A 21,726-nucleotide genomic window follows, 5' to 3' on the forward strand; every position below is an offset into this window, starting at 1 on the left:
TGAACACTACAGACACTGAAAGAGAAGGTGGGGTCCCAAAGGATGCTAAAAAACTCCTGGAAAAGAGCGGATCAATAAACGTGTGGAAAGAACCGACTTCTGGGCAATCCCATGAAAATGTCGACCTTACCGTGTAAAAAACATATTTGACCATGGTAACAGCACAGATATTAACATTTTGTGGTTCTAATCCCCATGTGAGATCTCTCTTCAAATTGTTAAAGCATTTGTTTTGTTTTTAGTGCATGATTGTTCATAGTCATTTTCAGGATTTCAGGACATCCATAACGCTACATATTCCTCATAAATGGACACATGACATTTTTAATAAAGTAACTATTTTATGTTCTATAAGGAGGCATACCTTCTCCATTCATTGGGTAATATTGCTTCAGGATTGTGCATTTTATTTCACAGAAATCTTTAAATCGTCTCCCAAAAATCGCATCCTTTTTTGTCACATCCATAACGCTTGTTTATTTCCCTTTTTAAAGTAGAAAATGAGTTCAAACACTGACATTTTTTTTATGTTTAGACTCTATCAACAAGGTTTTAGTAAAATATGAAAAAGATGGTTCAATATATTCGTAACCAATTCATTCTAAGTATGAACTTGACCAATATAACACATTTTCTACACTGTCAAATTAAACCTTAAACACGTAAGATGAATAAATGAATGCCTCACTGTACATCTGTGGCTCATAGTTTTGTGTTTGTCTGACTGAATAAATGGAAGCAAAAAGACAGTTCTTCATCTTTAAAAACTGCACTAAAAAATAAATAAATGCAAAAAAAAAATTCATTTCTGCATCATTCTGTGTCTTGTTCATTGGCTAGTTGCAGTCATACTCACCTCGTCTGTCGTAAAGGAATGGGCAGAGAAATACAGAGAAACGGATCGAATGTGTTGCTCTGCTTAAGACAATGAGGACATGTGAGCGATGACCTAAAAAAAAAGAGTAATCAAATGATTAGTCACATAAATATAACAAATCATACAATCCACACAAACTCAATGAAGCTATTAGGCATTGTTTGAGCCTAAAGGAAACAGATGGAACCGGGAAATTATGTCACAGGAAGCACAGGACTCTCTGATGCTCACTTGCAGTTTTTTGCATAATTCTTGTCACTCATTAACTGAATGCATGACCTCAAACCTACTCGCTCGATTTACAGACACACATTGGTTTCAAATATAAATGATGAACATAAACGCAATTGTTTTAAATGACCCACATATACACACAAACGCAGAAGTCTCTTTTTTATGATTTGAAAACTGTCCAACATCACATCAGATGTGAACCTCTCCCTATTGGCACCTGCCAGGTGTGTGAGGCGGAGAGATAAATAACTAGAGGTGGATATAGAGAGTGTTAAGGGAAGCCCTGTTCATCTTTAGCCAGCTGACAAGAGTAATGCGAAGACTTTACTGCTGTCGCTTTCATAAATCTGAGCTTTACGGCTGCAGCTCGCCCACGAGTGCCTTATCCTCGAGGAAACACATATCAGCTGCCCTTGTTGTCTGAATACGAACATCTCTGATCTACGTCTGTGTGGGGTACAGGAAAGATGGCACATCATAATGCAATACCATAATACAAAATCAACATGGCCTCAAACGCAATACAAAATGGTGGTAAGACACCACGGTTAAATAAAGATGTTTCATTTAAACAAAACATTTAATCAATTCATATGAAAAGTTAGAACATTCATATATTGTGAAACGTTTGATAAAAACAATTTCAAACAATATCAAAAAACCTTTCTAATAATTTCGAGTAAAGACAAATCTAATAGGACCATCCATCCTGTTGTCAGGTCCCTGTGGCCCTACTTCTGATGCAGCAAAAAACGCAATAATAAACTTTAGAGACAACCATTTTAAAAACTAAACTAAAAGATGATCAAACAATAAAATTGATTTACGCATGAAAAAAAATCATTTGGGTTTAGGACCTTGACACACCCAGCAGGGGGCGTGCTCATTCTGACAATGTCTGCACCTGTGGCCATTCAGCACAATACTCTTTAAATTGTCATTTTGGTTTATACATTTTCATCCCATGTAACATAAACCTACTTAAAATCCACATACTGCCGATAAAATACATAGTCTACACTATTCAAAACACAGCCTAAGTTTCTGTTTACCTTCCTGATCATGTGACCCTGAAAAGACATGAAGCTATAAAACCGAATGAGACTGATAAGCTGCCCACCACAAACATTACTTCCTGTTAAGGAGTTTCCATTTGTACAAGGATCTCTTTTGTACAAGTAAGAATTTCAATGTGTTCAAACTCACAAATACACACTGCAAAGATAAATCTGAAAGACCTTGTGTCACTCGCTGTCTAAACCTTGTACGGTCTGCACCGTCCAAAAAACAGAAAGAAGAGGTTAAATATTTGGAAGACGCTGACGTGAATCACGCTCACGCCCTGATCTACATGGACACAAAGGCCGTCTGGGTGAGAGGCGAGTCATTAAAATTCCAAACGGGACCTGTGAGAAAGTGCAAGGAATCTGAGGCTCTACTCTTAAGCTGCGAAGCATTTTTAACTAGTTTATTCATAACACACGCCGCGGGACAGAAGGTGTCACCTTGTGCATTTAATATCTCAGATTCTTTTTGTTGAATGGTTAGCACAGCTCATCGAAAAAAGAATGACAATGAGCCTTTGTCTCAAGAGTCGGAAACTACGTCATCGCAGGGTAAAGCCACTTCCCCTACAGATATTGTGTCATTTAAAGCTACTTTTTTGTGACTTTATTGCATATTAAACATGAAAGTTAATACAGTGATCTGTATTCAAATAAATTAATTTAGTAAATAAGATTTCATAAACTGCTAAGGTAAGGTTTTGTTGTTTGTTGAAATTAAATGCGATTCTTTGTTCATTCATAATAGGCTACCAAATGTAAATAGATAAAACTTAAATTGCGAAAATTTAACAAATGTAGAACTATAAAATGAACCAAGGTTAAATACAAAGTATAACATTGCGCTGTAATGTTAATAAATAAGACCTTTTTATAAAATAAACACCTTTTCCGATCTTTCAATGGGTCACTTTCAATACTGCCCATAAGATTCCAATGTTCCTAAATAATATTAATTGTCTTCTGTTTATTTTAATGTATTTTTATTTCATTTTAACTAACACAGAGCAGACATAATAAGACACGCAATACATAACGCATGGCAATGATTCAATGCACCCGCAAGTAAAACGTCTGATTTTTTCTGATAATGTCAGACGAAAGAAGAGACACCAGAAGATTTTTTTGTCATTTTCTGAAACAGACAGTAGGCTCATGTGACGTCTTTCCAACACAACGCGCTCCATTTACTGTAACGTTAGTTTATTTTATCGATATAATGCAAGACCAAACCAGACAGACATAAAGAATAAAATGAGACAGAGACGTCATCGCTGGATTTATTATACGCAGTCCAGTAGTTAAAATCGGCCTCACGTTGTTGTCCCGTAAAATGTTTTATATTAAGACAAAAACAGCAGTACTAGAGCCCCCACTTAGCTGTGGGGTGTTTTTAAATGAAGACTTTAAACAGGTGGAAATAAGGTATTAAGCTTGTTTACATTATTTATACCAAGACATTTTATCCAGACACTTGGATACTGCTGTAACCGGAACATCATTTACCCTGCGTCGAACAATGCGGAAGTCAAAAACCTGGAAGCGTGAAAAACGCCTACCCCATCATTCCACGACTGGAAAAACCAGCTACACCAGCTCTGTTTTGAAACATGCTGGCTGGTTACTTTATTCAAAACCAGCTTTTGAAACAGAAATCAGCTCAGGTTTAAAGACCTTTTTCTTTTGGGATCCCACCAACATGAAATATAAAAATGAACACATATATCATTTTAATTCTAAATATTATATAATATTCATATATTCAATATATAAATGCACGAACAGCCCTAATTTCTTATGTTTTGCTGTACGGGTGCGCACTTTACACAACTCGAATTTGTTACACAATTTTCTCATGATATACATTGATGAAACGACATTCTGCTATTGATGGAAAAGTACAAGAGAAAACATTTGGCCTCATCCAACGGGAGCGGTTGTTTTTATTATCGTTCTCAAGAACAAGACACTGAGTCACATTTAATCCGAGTTTTGGTTAACGTTGTCGTGTCCATGCAGATGCTGAATATATGTTTGCGTGTAGAGGCTTGCCGTTTGATTGGACCAGGTGTTTGTGCGAACTTTTTCTGTCAGCAGTTGTGTGACAGTCCTTTCCGACACATGTCGCAGGTCCATCGTAAAACAAACACAAAATGGACAAATTAGTCAGCCGACAGATGGAGGAAAAGGGAGAGTTATGAAGAAATGTGATTATGTCTGAAACTTGGGGGGGGAACTGAGCAAACAGCTCGAGACAGGATGAGCGATGCAGACTGCTAACATGTACCTCAGCGGAGAACAACAAGAAAGCGGCCAAAAAGGTTCCTTCACTACACCAAGAAAAGCGAGAGAGTCTGAAAGTTTCGCTCATTTATAAAATTGTACTTTCATTTAGAAACGAATTGCATTGAAATGTTACAAAAATAAAGAGAAGTGAAAAACAGATATATTCCTGTAGCTAAATTAGTAGAAGGGGTGTCACAGTATCAGATTTTCACCATTCGCGACAGTGGCCAAAATAGTTCATGATAACATTATTGCAATATCAATTGAAATAACAAAAATATAAGTTTAGATTCACTTTAGTTTTGTTCAATAAACAGAACTCAAAATTTAAGTTTAGGGAGGCAAAGAAAGACTTAATAGCTACTGTGGCTGGCCACCTTCAACCAGATACTGAAAATATTCTCGATCCTTTAATAATCAGGTGTGTAGCATTAACACAACATCTACAATCAAAGTTCTTCATATCACGGTTACTGGGAATACAGGCTTATTGTGACACCCGACAAAAGAAATGCAGACAATGAACTGTAAGTCGCTTTGAATAAAACTTTCTGCCAAACAGGTAAATGTAAATAAAAGGGATGTTACGTCCACATGACATCACCAAACGGAATTGCAAATATACTTGCGTAGTAACAAAAAAACTTTCTTAAGACCCCCCCCTTCTTTTATATTCTAATAAAACTGAAATATTACTTATCGGACCAAAGACACGCAAAAAATATATTTCGGATTATAACCTGCAAATTGAAGGATGTACTGTTACTCCAAAAAATACAGTAAAAGATCTAGGCGTTATATTTGACAACAACCTTTCATTTGGAAATCACAAATTTCCAACATTTTGTGATTTGTGACAAACACAGCTTACTTCCACCCTAGAAATGTTGCCAAATGACGAAATATTCTGTGTGTTGCTGACGCGGAGAAGCTTATTCATGCATTTATGACCTCAAGACTTGACTACTGTAATGCGCTACTTAGTGGTTGTCCTGCATCATCAATAAACAAACTACAGTTCGTTCAGAACGCAGCTGCCAGAGTTTTAACCAGGTCCAGAAAATACCATCACATAACCACAATGTTATCAACCCTTCACTGGCTTACCTACCTAACAAAGCGTCTATCACACTACAACCCATCACGCTCTCTAAGATCTCAAAACTCATGACTTTTGACAACACCTAGAATAACTAAATCCACCAAAGGGGGGTCGAGCTTTCTCATACGTAGCACCTAAACTCTATAGCCTTCCTGATACTATTCCAGGGTCAGTCACACTCTCCCAATTTAAATCTAGATTATCTTTTCAGACGAGCATTAATTTAACGCAAAATATGCTAAATAAGAAAATAAAAATTTATGAACAGTTTAGCCTTTCTCTGCCTTCCTCCTCCGCCTAGTGATGCCCATCCCGAGATGGGGCAGATTATAGCAGGCCCAGATGAACGTCATATGCCCATCCCTAACTGGAGATTACGCCAGCTCCATCTGATAATCCTGTGCCATCCTCCTGCGGGAGCCTGCGGACTGACTGACCATCCCAGCTCCAGTTTCAGGCAATTCCATCCCCAACCAAGAACAGAGTGACCATCTGACCATCCCAGCTCAGGCAATTCCATCCCAAACCAAGACCAAAGACGGACTACTTGTCACATTAATGCTAAATTAACAATACTTAGTATTTAATTCTAAACTTACATCCCATGACAGCAGTTTGAAGTTATAGTTGCGCTCAGTTACATTATGCCATTGCTTTTTTCCCTGCTTAAAACATTCCTCTGTTGTCTGATATTGATAACAAAATATGACATGTTTCAACAGATGAAATTTCCTTAAACACAAACTCTGCCTGTTGTTCATAAACATTTACTCAAATACTAGTGCAGCAGCTGGACCTGGCCCTCCCGACTGAGACTGGTTTCTCCCAAGGTTTGTTTCTACATTTATTTATCATTAGAGTTTGGGTTCCTAGCCACAGGGCCGTGTTGGCTTGCTCACTGAGAGACTGCTTTTATTAGATATTATTTATTAGAATGATCTTGCTTGTTCTATAAACACCAAGCGCTGTGTTTGTACCTTTTCTGTTAGTTTCTGTTTTTCTCCAACAATGCACATTGTGAAAAGCGCAATATCAATAAAATGGAATTGAATTGAGTACATAGTGTATCCAAACATATCACAGTCTAAAGGGGGGTGACATGAATAGACATGAATGACACGAACTCGCAGGCAACGCGAAAGATGCGAATTGGGCGGTGCTATCTCCTCTTCCGCACAAGTTGAAAATATTTGTCTGCTCGCGACACTAACGTGAAAATAACGAACTTGTCCTGTGAATAATAAAGAGCGAGGAACACGATTGTTTGCGTGTGGTGTGAACTCAGCATAAGTCATCTACATGGTAACTGACTGGAGGTATTTTTCCACAAAACTTAGGGACTTCAAACACGGCTCCCTTGTGAACGGAAAAACCATCTGGCCTGACTGAAGTTGGTTGATGATGATGCACGGCTTGGATCTTCTGTCCAAGAACAGCTTGGTGCAGTCGGACATGTGCTCTTCCCGAATCTGCCGCCGCCACAAATTCAATTATAATATTCTTTACCCTGGACGGTTAGCGGGTAGACAGTGGGAGCCGACAGGGCTTTATCTCAGGAGTTAACGTTAATATGATTCATCACATCTCATAGCAGATGCTAAAGTGGAGGGGGTCGGAAATGGGAAGCTGGTGCAAGGATGCTTTTTGGCTCCTGTTTCACTTTGATAATTCCGCCAAAGGACGAGCACAGACCAGCGTTCATTATAACTAGTCTCAATTAAATTCTTGGTGGGTGTCATGTGTTAATGTAGCGTGTGTGTTTGCAGCGCACTCACTTGTATTGGGCCTGAAAATGCTCCTGTACGAAGCTGTGTCGAACACCAGGCTGCGTCTGAGATTGCTTCAGAGCATCAGAGGCAAGCGCGTCATCCTCAAGATCCTGAAATAAAAAGCAAAACAAGCGGTTTACAACAGATATGTTTCTCATGAAACCGTTTGGTCTGATTCGTTTTAAAGCCGTATAATGCCATCAATTTTGAAGAACCAATAAGAATCCAGAAAACACAGGAAGTCCTTCAATATTGTTTCAAAGGCATCTCATGGTGAACTGCTATAAAATGTTTAGAGAATGCCTAAACTGTTGTTTTGATGACTTTTGCATAGTTCATTGGATAAAGAAGAAATCGACGGGCCATGTTTCCTTGCCTCTCTATGGGTTGTGAGACTATCGACCCCACACAGCAAAGCAAAACAATGCATTCTTAATCATAAGAGTTCTGTTTAAAACTGATTCACTCTCTGGCAATAGTGAACAACTTTAAAAAACAACAGGAGGATAAGAGCCACAGGGAGGATTGATATGGACTTTCCAAGGTCAAAAAACAAGATAGAATGTCTGTTAAAGCACATAAAAAAAGTTTAATGAGTGAACACCAGAGATAGAGAGATAAAGGAAAATACAGAGCAGTTAGGAGGTATGGGAAAAGATCACAAACACATGCGCGGATTCATAACCTCTCTCTGGGGGTCGGGGCAGGTATACAAACTATGACCAGCTGAGATAGTTTCACTCTGTTTCATCATAACATGAAAGCGAAGTGAAGGCCACGGGGATATAAACAAATGATCTGTGTATCCCGTATCAAGTATTTTAGAGTGTGATTCACCATTATAACCAATATTTTGGAGGTTTGCACGGTACATTTGAACTTTGATACACTATTGATAAAGCAGTTAACGTTCTGATCAAGCAGAACATTTCTTTATAGTTTAGCTAAAATAGAAGGTCTATTAAATCACTTCAAAGCTGTAAAGTATCCACAAGAAGGTCAAGTGAAATGATGGTGTGTGTACGGTTTCATGCTTATTCTCCATTGCTCATAGATAACACGAGCAGATAAAATGAGGCTTATCAAACATGCACTTCGGTTCAGCCTGTGGGTTCTTGTCAAAGACGTCTGGCAAGGCAAACATTTTTTGAGAAAGACACTCGACTCCCAGCTGACAGCTGAGTCACATCCCGCCTCGTCCTGAAAAACTGAAAGCTTTGGAATTCAGCGTTGAAAAGTTGTTGTGCAAGACAGAAACTAAAGCCACAACAAAGCTCTTGTGAGAAAGGTTTTCACCACTGTATAAATGAAACCTTACTCTTACATTGCACAACCGAGTTCACAAAATACAGAACGTCCATACACCTTATTTCTCTGACCATCCAGAACATGTTTTTCTTGACATCGCTCCTGTTTCTAATCCCTCTTCTTCTCTCATTCATGTATTCTTCATGCATCAGTGTACTTAATTCTCCTTAGCTAACAATTAGAGCCAATCTGATGCTGAATGGCTCTCCGGTGCACAAAGAGAGACAAATCTTCCGGGCTCTTTCTTTAAAGCTCATTGTGTCGCTGACGTAATTATGGGGACTTGGAAACAGAACAGCATTAGCACACTGAAAAGTACTGACATGTTTTAGAAACATGAATGTACTGCATCCTAATTCCCCTACTTATTCTATGCCCTAAAAGTAGTCCTGTTTATGGGTTTTGGGAAGGAGAACGTAAAGGGACATAAACGGAAGTGACCTATGACCATTAATAACCGTTCCATACCTCAAAATATCGATTCTCACATGTACTATATAGTTAATTTATTTTATTGATGTATCTATTTAGAGAAGCATCCCTTATTAAACGTATTACTTAAGTCACAAAAATACATATTCCGTCTATTTGTTCACCCACAATATGTATATTTTCTGTGGAACACAAAAGAAGATATTTTGAGAAATGTCTCAATGGTTTTGTGTCCGTACAAAGGAAGTCAATAAAGTCCAGTGTTGTTTGGTTACCAACATTATACTACTTAGAAAGTTCAGTAGTTCACTTCAAAATAAGCCCCCATTGACTTTCCATAGTAGGAATAAAATGGGGGGCTTACTTTGAAGTGAACTACTCCTTTAATACTATTGAGAACAAACAGTTTGCAAACTGGGACACAGAGATCGTCTCTTCTCAGCAAACAAAAACATCGGATTTAAAGCCGTTGACTAAGAAATGTAACTAAGTTCCATCTCTTTTCTCCAGTGGAAATAAGGTACAGATGATACCGTCTCTGTTAGAGAGCCTTACTGCGGCCCACCAGCGCTTTACTTTGAAGAACAGCACTGTTGTACGGTCGGTTACATTCCATTGTTATCTGTGTATGGCAAAAGGAGGAAAGGACTGCATGCCATTATTTAACAAGTTAGCTTATCACTTCACTAAATTCTTCTGCCTGCCCAGCGTGGTTAATAAGTGTCAGGGGCTGGCAAGCTTTATCTTCTGAGACCCTCGTTGGGAATGTGTCTCTTGATTAACCAAGAACCATACTGGCTCTGCTAACTACCGCTGAAAAAAAGAGAATATATTTTAGAAAAAGGACGTATTAAGCATTTGAAAGACGGAGTCGGTGTTCAATGTTTCTGTAGCTTAAAAATGCAAAGGTCATGGCTTTGATCCCACACATAGTATAGATTGACTGCACTGCAAGTCACCTTGTATAAAAGTTTCATGTGCATACATGTAAATGCCCTTGATTCAGGATCAATGCACAGCATGAATAAAACACCTTGTGGATAAGTCAACTGGTATAAGGAAGAGTTTGACGGTTTAAAACACAGCCAAATGAACCTGGTGGTGTCATATTGGACAGCGAGTTGAAAAACATCCTTGCGCCCTGATCAGGAGGAAGGGTCACTTCACCTGACCTTTCATAACATCACCATTGATTTTGAGGATTTAGATGAATGAGTCTGTTGTGGTTGTTTTGTTAAACCCAACTGGTTAAAGGTCAAATTAGGGTATGTAATCCATCTCAGCAACACTCCCCTGCACTATTCAATCATTTGTCCTCTTCAGGAAACAGTACACCCAAAAACAAAAATGTTTAAATGTTTGCTCTCTCTCGGGTACAATATCCATGACAGCTCATCGCTGATGTAAAACCAGACAGGCCGCATTTGAATGCAACACGAGAGCTGCTTTAGTTTTGTTTTTCAAACAAAGCTGACAAAATCGTAAGAATATGAGGATGAGTAAATAATGAGAGAATATTTTAGAGGCGAGAAAAATATCTTTTTATCATTAGAATAGTGTTGGTGGTGCAGTACATACACTACTTGAAGGTAAAAATATTCATTTTTAATTTAGCAAATAGGTGAAGCGAGGACGTTATTTGTTCCAATAACCAAGACTTTTTATCCTCAAGAAGGGTAAGTCCAAAGATTGTCATTTGGTGCTCGATGCTCTTCAATTTCACATGTTCAACATATAAAGAAAAAATTGATTTGAAACAGGCCATCGGTAATGGGATAAAAATCACACAGCTGTACTTTATGGAGGGACCATTTGAGTGCATCTCTTACAGTGGCCAAAAGTGCAGCTCAGATGAGCAAAAGGAGGCTGAAACACAGAAATGGCCACACTAACACGGAAGATTGATGAATAATGGACCTCCCATTCCTTAGAAGCACTAAATATATCCCCACTTTTAAAAGATAGAGGAAAAATCTAACACTGGAGCACAGGAAACAACATCTGAACAATCATTCATAAAGTCAAGTTATTCTTTTTCGCATTCCTGTCTTTTATTTTTTTGGTGGAATGTGATCTTTACGTGTTCTAAGAGATAGTTTAAATCTATATGCATGGCGTTTCTGTTTGCGATACGTATTACGGTTGTTTTCTTTGGAATCCCAAAAGGAATAATAATGACTAGAGTAAATCTATGTGTGTGCCAGCGTTTTGGTTTTGTTTACATTTCTTTCTAATGGCAATTGAGCATTAACCGTGTAAATATACTTTGATGAATGAGGACAGTGTTTATCTCTCAGAATAAGTCAGTCCACCAAAGAGAGAGCGTTAAACGATGAGTCGGGAAACGTGGATGTTTACTATGCTAATGTCAGTCTTCAATCAGCATAAGCAAGGTCCTCTGTTGGGCAGTCAGTGTTTACACTGGTTCAGGAGTGTTTACACACCAGTCAGAAGTCTTTCATAGATCTCCAATCACAGGATCTAAACATTTCTAAACCTCTGTTGTAAGTTCAGTCATGCAAAGATTCCTGTAAAGAAAAAATACAAGTAGTTCTGGTTTTAAAGGCAGGATCGTGTGGCACGCATGTAAAGAGCGAGAATACAGGACCCGATTTATTTCTCATCCCATTTGTGCAACTTTCAAATGTTACACAGGAATGTAGGCAAACTATGGGAACGCAGAATGTGAGACGACTGCACGTAAACCTAAAAATATTACACAGCGCTCTGACCTCCCTTACACAGCTAGTCTGCTGTCCAACCGGTTTGACACGTCTGATGCAATGCAGATTTTAAGCAAGCAAGGAAGGAAACGCAAAAGGATGTGAAGCATCTATAAATACAAAAGTCCAATAAAGAAGTGCACAAAAATGATGTCTGATTCTCTCTCTGGAGGTGGGCAACGTTTCACTATTCCAACCACTCTCTGCTCATACGCTGAGCTGGTTTCTATGGAGATGCCAGTGGGCAAATACACAAAGAGACACAGCGAGAGAGGGCGAGAGACTCAGATAAAAAGAGAGAGGGAAAAGAAAAGCCGGTCCTCAGCAGAGAAGAGGTTTTGGCAGACTTTCAGAACTAGATGCAGAGAAGCATTTATTTCCTTTCACCTCTCCCTGTCGATGTCTGCAAGTATGTGAAATGAATGATAATGACAAGCTCTTCAGAAATCCTCTCTACCTCCACAAGGCACCTGTAACGGACTGGAAAGCAAAATAACTTGCGGGACGGCGATATCGTCATGCTACTTCTTCCCCCTGGATGGTTTCAGAGGTTCTCTGATGCCGGAAACTCAACAACAATTCCTTTGTCATTCCTTGCAGATGTTTGACAGCAGGTGGTTTCCCCTACGCCAAAAGTCCTCCAGCAGCTTCCTGTTCTGACTCATCTCCATCACTGATGAAGACTACAATGACAAAACCGTGGAAAACATCAGCGGGTGGCACGAGCTACTCTATTGAATGGAATGCACAAAGGCATGGCATGAAAAACCTCCATGCTTCGGTTTTCAGAAGAGTAATTTGTGCACTTTTTAATCCGTAGTCTGATGTATGTCTGATTGTTTACCGTCAAACATATGTTTATCTACTTCTCACTGCATATATCATGTCCACTAAACCGGGCAATTACTATTACTGGACATCGACGACACGGCCCACACTTGGGATACGCATATATGTAAATGTAGGCCGATAACTGATATATATTGGCCGATATACCGTATCTAAATATAAATATAAAATTCCCTAAGACTGAAACAAAAGGCAAAAAGTGGACAACTGCTTTTACTTAAAAACATTCACTCCAAAGCCTCCTTTACAATAGTTAATGATTCTTTAACCTTCAAACTTTTCCGGTAGAATTTTTATTCAACAAACAAATTATAGACGTTCTTCCCGAGCAACCCAGAATTTTTTCTTAATAGCCACAAGTCTATCAGGTCTCAAGACAGAAAGCATTCAGACAGCAGTCTGATTCAAACAATTTGTTTCCTATAATTGACACAATCATAAATACTGTATCTACATCAACACATTTTTGCTGATAGCAGTAAGTTAATGATCATGACAGAAAGACAGTACTGTACTGTATTCTAACTGTGAGCAGCGTGCGGCTGAAGAAGTTAAACCGGAGGAAATGATTTATCGTTTATAATATACCGGCCTAATGTTTTACAATAAAAGTGACCATTTATCGATACCGATATGGCCGATAATGTATTGTTCATCCCTAGTCCACACGTTCCGTCCTGATGACATCACAATAAATCATTTGATACCATGTTATGAGAGGTAGCAGTGGAGTTGCTCGCTTCTCTCGCTATCTCCCCTTCTGTCCGTATGTCCAAAACAAGCCCTTCTTTCATCCGCTTGTTCACAAAAGCTTCCTTTCATCCTGCTGAGAGATGGCTTCACACCAGCTCCGTTTCCAGAGCAATACCCAGTAAACACAGCAAAGAGAATGCCAAAAATCAGCGGCCCGGGGGTCAAAGTGTGTGCGAGAGAGAGAACGCACAGCTGAGGGATCGAACGGTTTGTTTACAAGCGTGCGTTTGATGTCCTCTACCATAACTTGTATTATGTATGTGTTCAAGAGTAAGTCGGAAATCTGTGTCTTTAGACTCTTTAGTATGGAGACCTTTTTCTGCTGTGGTCACGCTCACTCTTGGATGTGCACTGACTCAGAAATAAGGCCTGTGGAGGTACACAAAGTTCCTGTGACCTCCGGCTGACTCCTGATGCAATGAAACGGAAAACTCTGGTTGGGTGGCCAGATTTAGGATGAAATGAGAACCTATGTTGAGGCCTAGACCCCAAATATTGTTAAGTTACCCCAAAATACATTTAGACACATAAAGGGCGCAGTGTGTTATTTTTTAGAGGATCTATTGACAGAAATGCAATGTAATATACATAACTAGGTCTTCAGAAGTGTATAAAGACCTTACATAATGAAGCGTTAATCACCTTAGAATGAGCTATTTCTGTCTACATACACCGTGGGGGTCCCCTAACATGGAATTCGTCATGTTGTTTCTATACAGTAGGCCTAAACGGCCAAACTGCTCTACAGACAATACGTTAAATATGTAAATACGTTATCTCCTTCAGCAAAGAAGCGAAAACGTGATGACATCGTTTTCCTGTGTCAGCCACCGTAGTGCTTCGAAAGGGAGGGGGATGGATGGAGTAAGTAGTTGGTTGTCATTCGCAACCTCACCATTCTAGATGTCGCTAAATTTCATTCACTGGACCTTAAATGTAAATTGTATTAGATATCAAAATATACTTTTTCACTTTTAGCAAACAAAGAAGCTTTTCACATGTTTTCCTAATGCAATACCATTACTTATTACAAACTTATTTTAATATAAATATGGTTTATCACTTTTTAGAGACCACTACACATTGAAAGCTCAATTCAAACAGCCCTATTTCGAATGCTAACCTTGTAATGCCTTTTAGACTCATATCTCATGTTCTTATGCTGAAATAACAAAAGCCTTGATCCCTGCCCCTGCACGGGACCGTATCTCAAAAGGAAAAATAACACTGGCCTTTTAATAATGAATTGAGTTATGTCAAAAAGGGCAGCAACAGAGAGAAGATGAAAGTGCTTTTCAGAGATAATAAGCCTGACTGTAGCCATAGGCATAGCTAGAGGAACTGAACCAGCTCTGAGACTACGGCACACGACACAAACACAAACACACACCTGCACACAAACACACCATCATTTACAGTCACTACGCTGCTGCGATAACACTGATGTCCGATAAATAACTCCACAGAAAATCAAACCGGGATCTCTGTTCATTTCTAAGCAGTTGCTCAAATTCATGTCACGAACGAATGATTAATTCGCCAACAAAACCGTCATCATCGAATCACATCTGATAACCATTCAAGTGCTGTTGAGTTCAAACTGAGGAACCAGCGTGGTGCCAAGACCCCGACAGCAGGAAACCGATGGGGTATTCTGCTCTAAAAGCCATCAAAGATAGTAAAACCTTGCTTGTGGGCTATCGCTTTATAAACGAGTGTAACAGAACCTTCCAGAATTAGATTTAGTCACAGTCATTTGCAAACAAGCCTTCCTCTTACGGAAACAATTCAGGAGCTCTGAAGTCGTCATCTGATACACACAGAAGATCTAGGGACAATGACTTTATACTTCACGTCCCTAAACAAGATATTGAACCAAATGTGATTGGTTGCTTTGCATTTAAATCAGATGCCCTTTTGGGTACCTGGATCGATTTTGCAGGCCAATAAAAGCTGCTGCGGAGTCCAATAGGACGTAAAGATGTATTATAAATTGCATCTGCCCAAATATATTTACATGATATTTAAAAAACATGCATTTCCATTATTGTCCAAAAATAAAACATGCCAAAACTATAATGCTTTTTGTAAAGATGTAAATGAATAATGAATTTTCATTGTATTTAAACCCAAGCCTTTAAAAGTCCTGCGTCAACTTTCAACACATGCACAAATACTTCGCTTTGACAGTTACGTTCCGATCTGCTTGACATGACTGTGATTCTAGAAAAATGTTCAGTTTCTTAACTAGCAAATGTGTGTGCATCCTCCAGCTGTTTGAAATAGTCCAACAGAGAATCCCAAATCAGGCAGTGGCTTTATTAAAACTCAATATCAGAAAAACAAGCCTCCGGCAAGAAAACTAGTAGACATACTGCACAGTAATGATGTTTGAAAGTCTTCTTGCCCCAATTACAGATAAAATGGGTGCTAGTCTTGTCGTTTATCACCCTCATTTTACATTATACGTACGAGATCCCTCTAACCTCGCAAACAGATGTTTGCATTCCCTCTATCACAAGAGGTTTCCCTTGCTGCTATTCTGGTGTGGTTCAATATGAGGTAAAAAATGGCTGGATAGCTACAAACTGTTATGGCTGCTCATATTAATTTCAACACCTCTCCCCAAGGGTTTTGCCCTGTGAAGGTCACAGACGTTGATATTCATCTGCGTAATACCAAGGTCATATGCAAGAGGGATCTTGTTTGGGCAGGTAGATAAGACCTTGACCTTGCAAAGTCATTTGTGATGGCAAAGGTGACACTATTTGGTCATATGGGGGTTCATGTAGCCACTGGAAGTGTACCTCATACAAACAGAATGTAAATGCTGTTCTGCAAAATAATTATATTCCTCACATTGCAATACTTCAAGTAAAGATTGGTGGCATAAAAATATAACAATGAGAAAAATGACATTTTGAGGCAAGTTTGAGTCAGACTATATGTGGTATTGCATCACTACAGAAGCTGTGATTTGGTTATATTTTCAAGACTTCAAGCCTTAGGCAGGTATAGCACAGGTTCTAAGAAACATTCTTACCTTTCCGCTGGATTTACTTTTGCTATCGACCCCCGGGAAGGTGGAAGACGAGTTGAAGTCCTCATGGAGGCGGTCTAGGAGCCAGAGTAAGAATTCCAGAGCATCATGCTGGGAATTTCCCCGGAACTGAGCTCCATATTTAGATACAGTGCCCTGGAGACAAGAACAACATAATGATCATACAGGTGATTTGTTTCTAGAAAGGTATGAATAATAATAGTTACAGAAATTAAAGAAACTTTAAAGTTTAAACGACATGATATGTGATAATGTTACCACCTTCTTTGATAAAACATTTCTGCATGACATATGCCATTGTTTGCCAATGCTTTTACAACTCAATCATACCCAAACAATAAACATCCTGCATTGCATCTCTATATAGTCACAGAGATATGGCACTGTCACACAAATGATATTTTATACAATATTAAACAGTCAAATCAATGTTTGACCTGAGTGTGTTTGCAAAAATTATTGGAAATAAAAAAATTCCCCCATTCACTTGTATGTGTGAAATAAGAGTCTTGACCTCCAAGAGATGGCCGTGCCATTGACCCATCATAGCAATCGACCAAACAGCTTAATGTAGCCTCTATGTATGTTGTAAATGTTTTTTTGCGCTTGCATTTTAGATTTGCGTAACATTGCGTAACATATTGTCACTCATACGTGGCACAATAATGTAGACAAATCTGCTTTCTTTTCTCGCGAATGCCACATCACATACACGTAAGGTTAAATATCAAGCATATGGAGATTCCTATCACACCAGAATGTCAATTGAGGCGGTCCAATCGAGGCGTATTACTTATAACTGACAGCAGCCTTATATGCTTTTGTTTTATTTACACCAAATTACAAAACGGATTGGGGAACCGCTATTGGGTGTAAAACCTTACATATCTTATAGAGAATGTGACGCTGACGGCAAGCCTATGTTGTAATGGAGGATTCATACGCCACTGCTATTATTGCTTTGATATATACCGTTACTTGTTCGATATATGGAGAAATCAAAAGGGGGTTTTCCTGAACGACTTGTCGTGTTTTTTAACACAGCAAGACCGACCTACCATAGTTATATTTCCTAATCAAACAAAAATAAAAACACTACATTGAACGCACTAGCTGCTGTCCTCCCAAGATGGCGTAACATTCAACACGGCGTGACGTAGCTTCACATTCTCTGTATGTCCGTTTAGGCGAGTAATGCTGCATTCAGATTGTGAGTGACGTTTTCGCTGCAAGTCGCCAGTGGGGGTTCCCACTAGTGGTTGCCTGAGTGACGACATCCACTGAACACCTTAGCTCTACCATCTTCCTATTGGCTGTCACTTGTGAAAGTTGCGATTCGAAGGCACATTGAGTAGTCCCCCCCTCTAATATCATAATATCAAAGACTCCTATTAGTTCGACACAATATGGTTGTCATTCTCAGTAATAATAACCAAACTCTGTATGGACGTAACTGTATAGCATTCTGAAGCAGCATTGATGCGTATGGTTCTGTGCGGCCTATGTGTTCATTCTTGTATGCAGTCAATTCTTTTTACTTATATTTTTTGTAAGAGTCATTAAATAATATCGTAAGTTTAGTTTGACTCAAAGCAGTTTGTTAAACAGTGATATGCAGTGAAGAGCAGCTGTAATTTCAATTGCTTTCTGCTAGACAGTGAATGATGTTCACTCCCTGCTGGTCATGACACCAGCTGTGTACATGAATAACCGAAGATTTCTCTTCAAACATCTGTGATGACTAAAATAGCGCTTATGAAAAACATTGCCAGATACCAGAAGCTCAACTAGCAACCCTTATACTTTATTTTCATGTCTTTACATTACAAAGTTGTTTTGCAACCTCAAGGCAGTTATTGAAAATGTATATTACTGATATTGTCATTGATCTTCAATATAATATAATAAAGTGAATAAGATGTGGACATTAACCACACACATCTATGTTACAAGCCTTTATGCAGTAAAGAACTTGTTTACCTAAAAAATAATATTCTGTTTCCTTCCCCTCATGTTTTTCCAAACCCATATGCTGTGATTTTTTTCCAATAAAGTTAGTGTTTTGCAGCTGAAAGTGATGAACCAGTTCCAATATGCAAGATGGAGAATGAGATTTGAGAGTTTCAGAGGTGGGCATATTATCTAGAATTCAATTTGATCCTCACGCAAACTTCGCTTCAGAATACCTGGAATATAGAGCATGTATTATTTACTACTTTTATAAAGTTACGTTATTTCTCCTTTATGCAGATTGACATATGTGAACACACTATTCCCTTTTTGTGTTCTATGGGAAAAAACAGGCATGTAATGTCATGAGGCAAATGTTAATCTTTGGGTGTATAGTTCCTATAATAACCGAACATTATCACATTGTTTATCACGATTAAAGCGCTCTCTGTTTGCTTTGGGAGTTGCCACTCCATGTAAACTTTCAATTTAGGTTTAGTCTCTGTTTGGTTTACAGTACTACTATACCTAGCATGTTTTTACAGTACGGTTCTATACAGTCAGTATATTTTATGGGGTAGTCATGACCAGTCAGCTGAATCACATTGGCTTTTAGGGGTCTGGATAATTCAGAGTCAAAGTGGTGCCATAGTTCACTCATTCTAACTTACATAACTAAAGTCTCAAAGGTTGAAGTACAAATCAAGTCTCACCTTACTTAAAGTTAAAAGTAGCCGTGTGAGCTGTTTCAAATAATAAATCTGCAATACTGATTAGAAAATACAAATATAAAAGCTATTAACCATGTGAACCCAATCTCATAGCTGGGAGAAACTTTCTAATAATATTATGAGTTAGCAAAAACGGAGATAATCTTAACATAAGTCATATAGTGAGAAAGTGGGTCATGTGGTCACAGTTTAAACGCGTCTTCAAAAGAATGAAACTCTAGTTTTTATAATAGTATTCACCACTCAATCTTCACTCGCCTGGTGCTTCACCCTGAAAGGAGAATTCAGAAGAACTGCAGTGTGAATACTACAGTTATCATAACGAAAACCTCTCTTATTTAAAAGTCCCGGCAGAAAAACTTCTATACTCCTCGCAGGAAGTTAAGAGAGGTCAAAGACGATGGTCGTGATAGGTAGGATTACAATTATTTGTTATTTGTACAATGAGCTTTAGGTGGGTAGTTCACGTAGGTCTATTGCGGTAGTATACTGTAGATTGTTTCAAAGCTAACAGATTTTGTTTCCAAATATTGACACTTTACATTACTGAGACTGTCAGATTCATATCAAGCATTAACTCTGTCACACACTTGGATTAGTCTGACATCAGTAAGGAACTGTAGCGTGACCTTATAATCTGTGAAATAGCAGTCCATCATCCATCGACCACATACCATCACTATCAGCAAATGTTTACCTCATTGACCCGTCAAGTTCATCCAAAAGTCAAACTGGTGAGAGTGAGAGAGGGGTGTTTGGTTGAACCATGTTTTTAACAATAGAGTAGTTTCTGTTCTGAAGGTTAAGGTTACTGTGATGACCAAACGAAAACCACATCTGAATGGAAACTGTTTCTAGTTGTTGCACACGAGATCTAATAAACAGTCAGAACTGAACACACCTTAGTCAGCTGTCCCTCATTCATCACTTGTAATGCTTTCACTGCAGTCCTTTTTGGTGTAATAACAAATGGGTTGCACTTTACTAAAGCAAATGAAGTTAAACACGGTGGGAGGTTGAAATTATAGGCTAGAGCTTTTGATTGTTTATAGACGGCTCCCCGTAACCGTGCTTAGACACTCATTAACTCTCGCCGACGTCTGAGAGTTTATTTATGTTGTCTCTAGATACAAACTCCCCAGACTGGATACTCCGCTCTCTGTCAACACAGGAAAAAGCAAATCAAGGCTCATACAGGCTAATCTAAATGTATGGCATGCGAGAGATTAGATTAGGATGATTTTGTTTTCTTAAAAAGAGAGTCAGGAGAGGAGGTTGGTATTGTGATGTGTGAAGAAGGAAAACGTAGTTAAGTCACAAAGACGATTCAGAATTACCCTAAAATAAACAGGGCTTAAAGTTACTTTCTTGGGAAGTAAGTACTAATCAAAGCTTTACAGTATTACTCGGGGGTAAAAGTAATTCTCCATCCATCACAACAGGAGACTCGGACTGGAGTAAGAGTGACAGACTCCAGGGCAATCATTTCAGAATTTCAATATTGAAAAGTGGGCTGTGAATAGAACTGTGCCTCCGTTCCCATCACAGTGAGGTCTACCTTAAGCCTGTGCCACATCTTTTGTCATGCTTTACTGAACCCCATTGTGTGTTTTCTTCCACCTGCAATTATGTATGTTTTTCGTAGCTTGAGATCAATGTCTTTCCCATCACGGAGTTTAAAATGATATGTAATAATGAATTTTTAGGCAGGTTCATCAAAAACATTTTACTGGTACTGGCAGATATAAATGGTTTCATGATTCTCTTGAACTGTTATCATTTGCTTGCTTTCATGTAGTTGTAAACCAGTACTCCCTCTCTTCTTTTGTGGAACATAAAAGTTTGCAGAATCTCTCAGCAGCTTCTTTATGTACAATGAAAGCATGTATTGACCTAGGTTTGTCCAGTTTGTAAGGATAAAAGAAAAGTACATGTATGTTCGTGGCACGCACACACACACAAATGTATAGACCGTTTAAACAATTTGTCTTATAATTGTCTTGCTTGAAAGAAGGCATCACTCTGGGAAATAAAGTTGTTACTTTAGTAGCAGTAGAAAACCAGTGTTGTTATGTTTCAGATTGGCCTTTGTAGTCAGTATTGCGATGTCATAAAAGCGCATTTTCTTTATTTACTTTATGTTCAGTTTACTACTTGATTATTATATCTGCGAAACCTTTCTCATCCCGAGGGACGAAGGGATGTTTTCTCACAGACACGAAATTCATATAAATGATAAATATATTTTTACCGTATATCTAAAAAAAGATAAGGCAGCAAAATGTTTTATATTATTACTGTATGTTGGCTGTTGAAATTCTGAGCAGTCTTGAAAAATGTTACATTTTCAAGTTTTTCAATTGATCTTTCTAGACTCTTAGGTACACCAGGGAACTATTTTCTAGAGAACATGTTTTGGCTCTCTGTTAATGTTCTTTACAGATTAAAAAAAGTTCATGATGTTACATCCGAGATTCTTCAAATCGGCATTTTGGATTCTAGGTTCTTTATGGTACCACATACTCTATATGGTTTAAGAACGAGAAGAGAAAGCCGTTTACTGAACCCAAAACTTTTTCTATAATGG

The 21,726-nt window shown here is 38.5% G+C and overlaps 1 protein-coding gene across 1 annotated transcript in view; it reads right to left on the bottom strand.

Annotated features, from left to right (window-relative positions):
* usp43b (ubiquitin specific peptidase 43b) overlaps nucleotides 1-21,726 on the bottom strand; it is a 42,568-nt gene that overhangs the window by 19,571 nt on the left and 1,271 nt on the right. Inside the window, exons 2-4 of the mRNA XM_079457013.1 lie at nucleotides 16,441-16,593; nucleotides 7,339-7,442; nucleotides 857-949 (exon numbers count right to left, since the gene is read on the bottom strand). Of these exons, the coding sequence (XP_079313139.1) occupies nucleotides 857-949; nucleotides 7,339-7,442; nucleotides 16,441-16,593 (350 nt within the window). The remainder of the gene's footprint in view (nucleotides 1-856; nucleotides 950-7,338; nucleotides 7,443-16,440; nucleotides 16,594-21,726) is intronic.

The sequence above is a fragment of the Barbatula barbatula genome, assembly GCF_947034865.1.
Source record: "Barbatula barbatula genome assembly, chromosome: 5".
Lineage (NCBI taxonomy): Eukaryota > Metazoa > Chordata > Actinopteri > Cypriniformes > Nemacheilidae > Barbatula > Barbatula barbatula.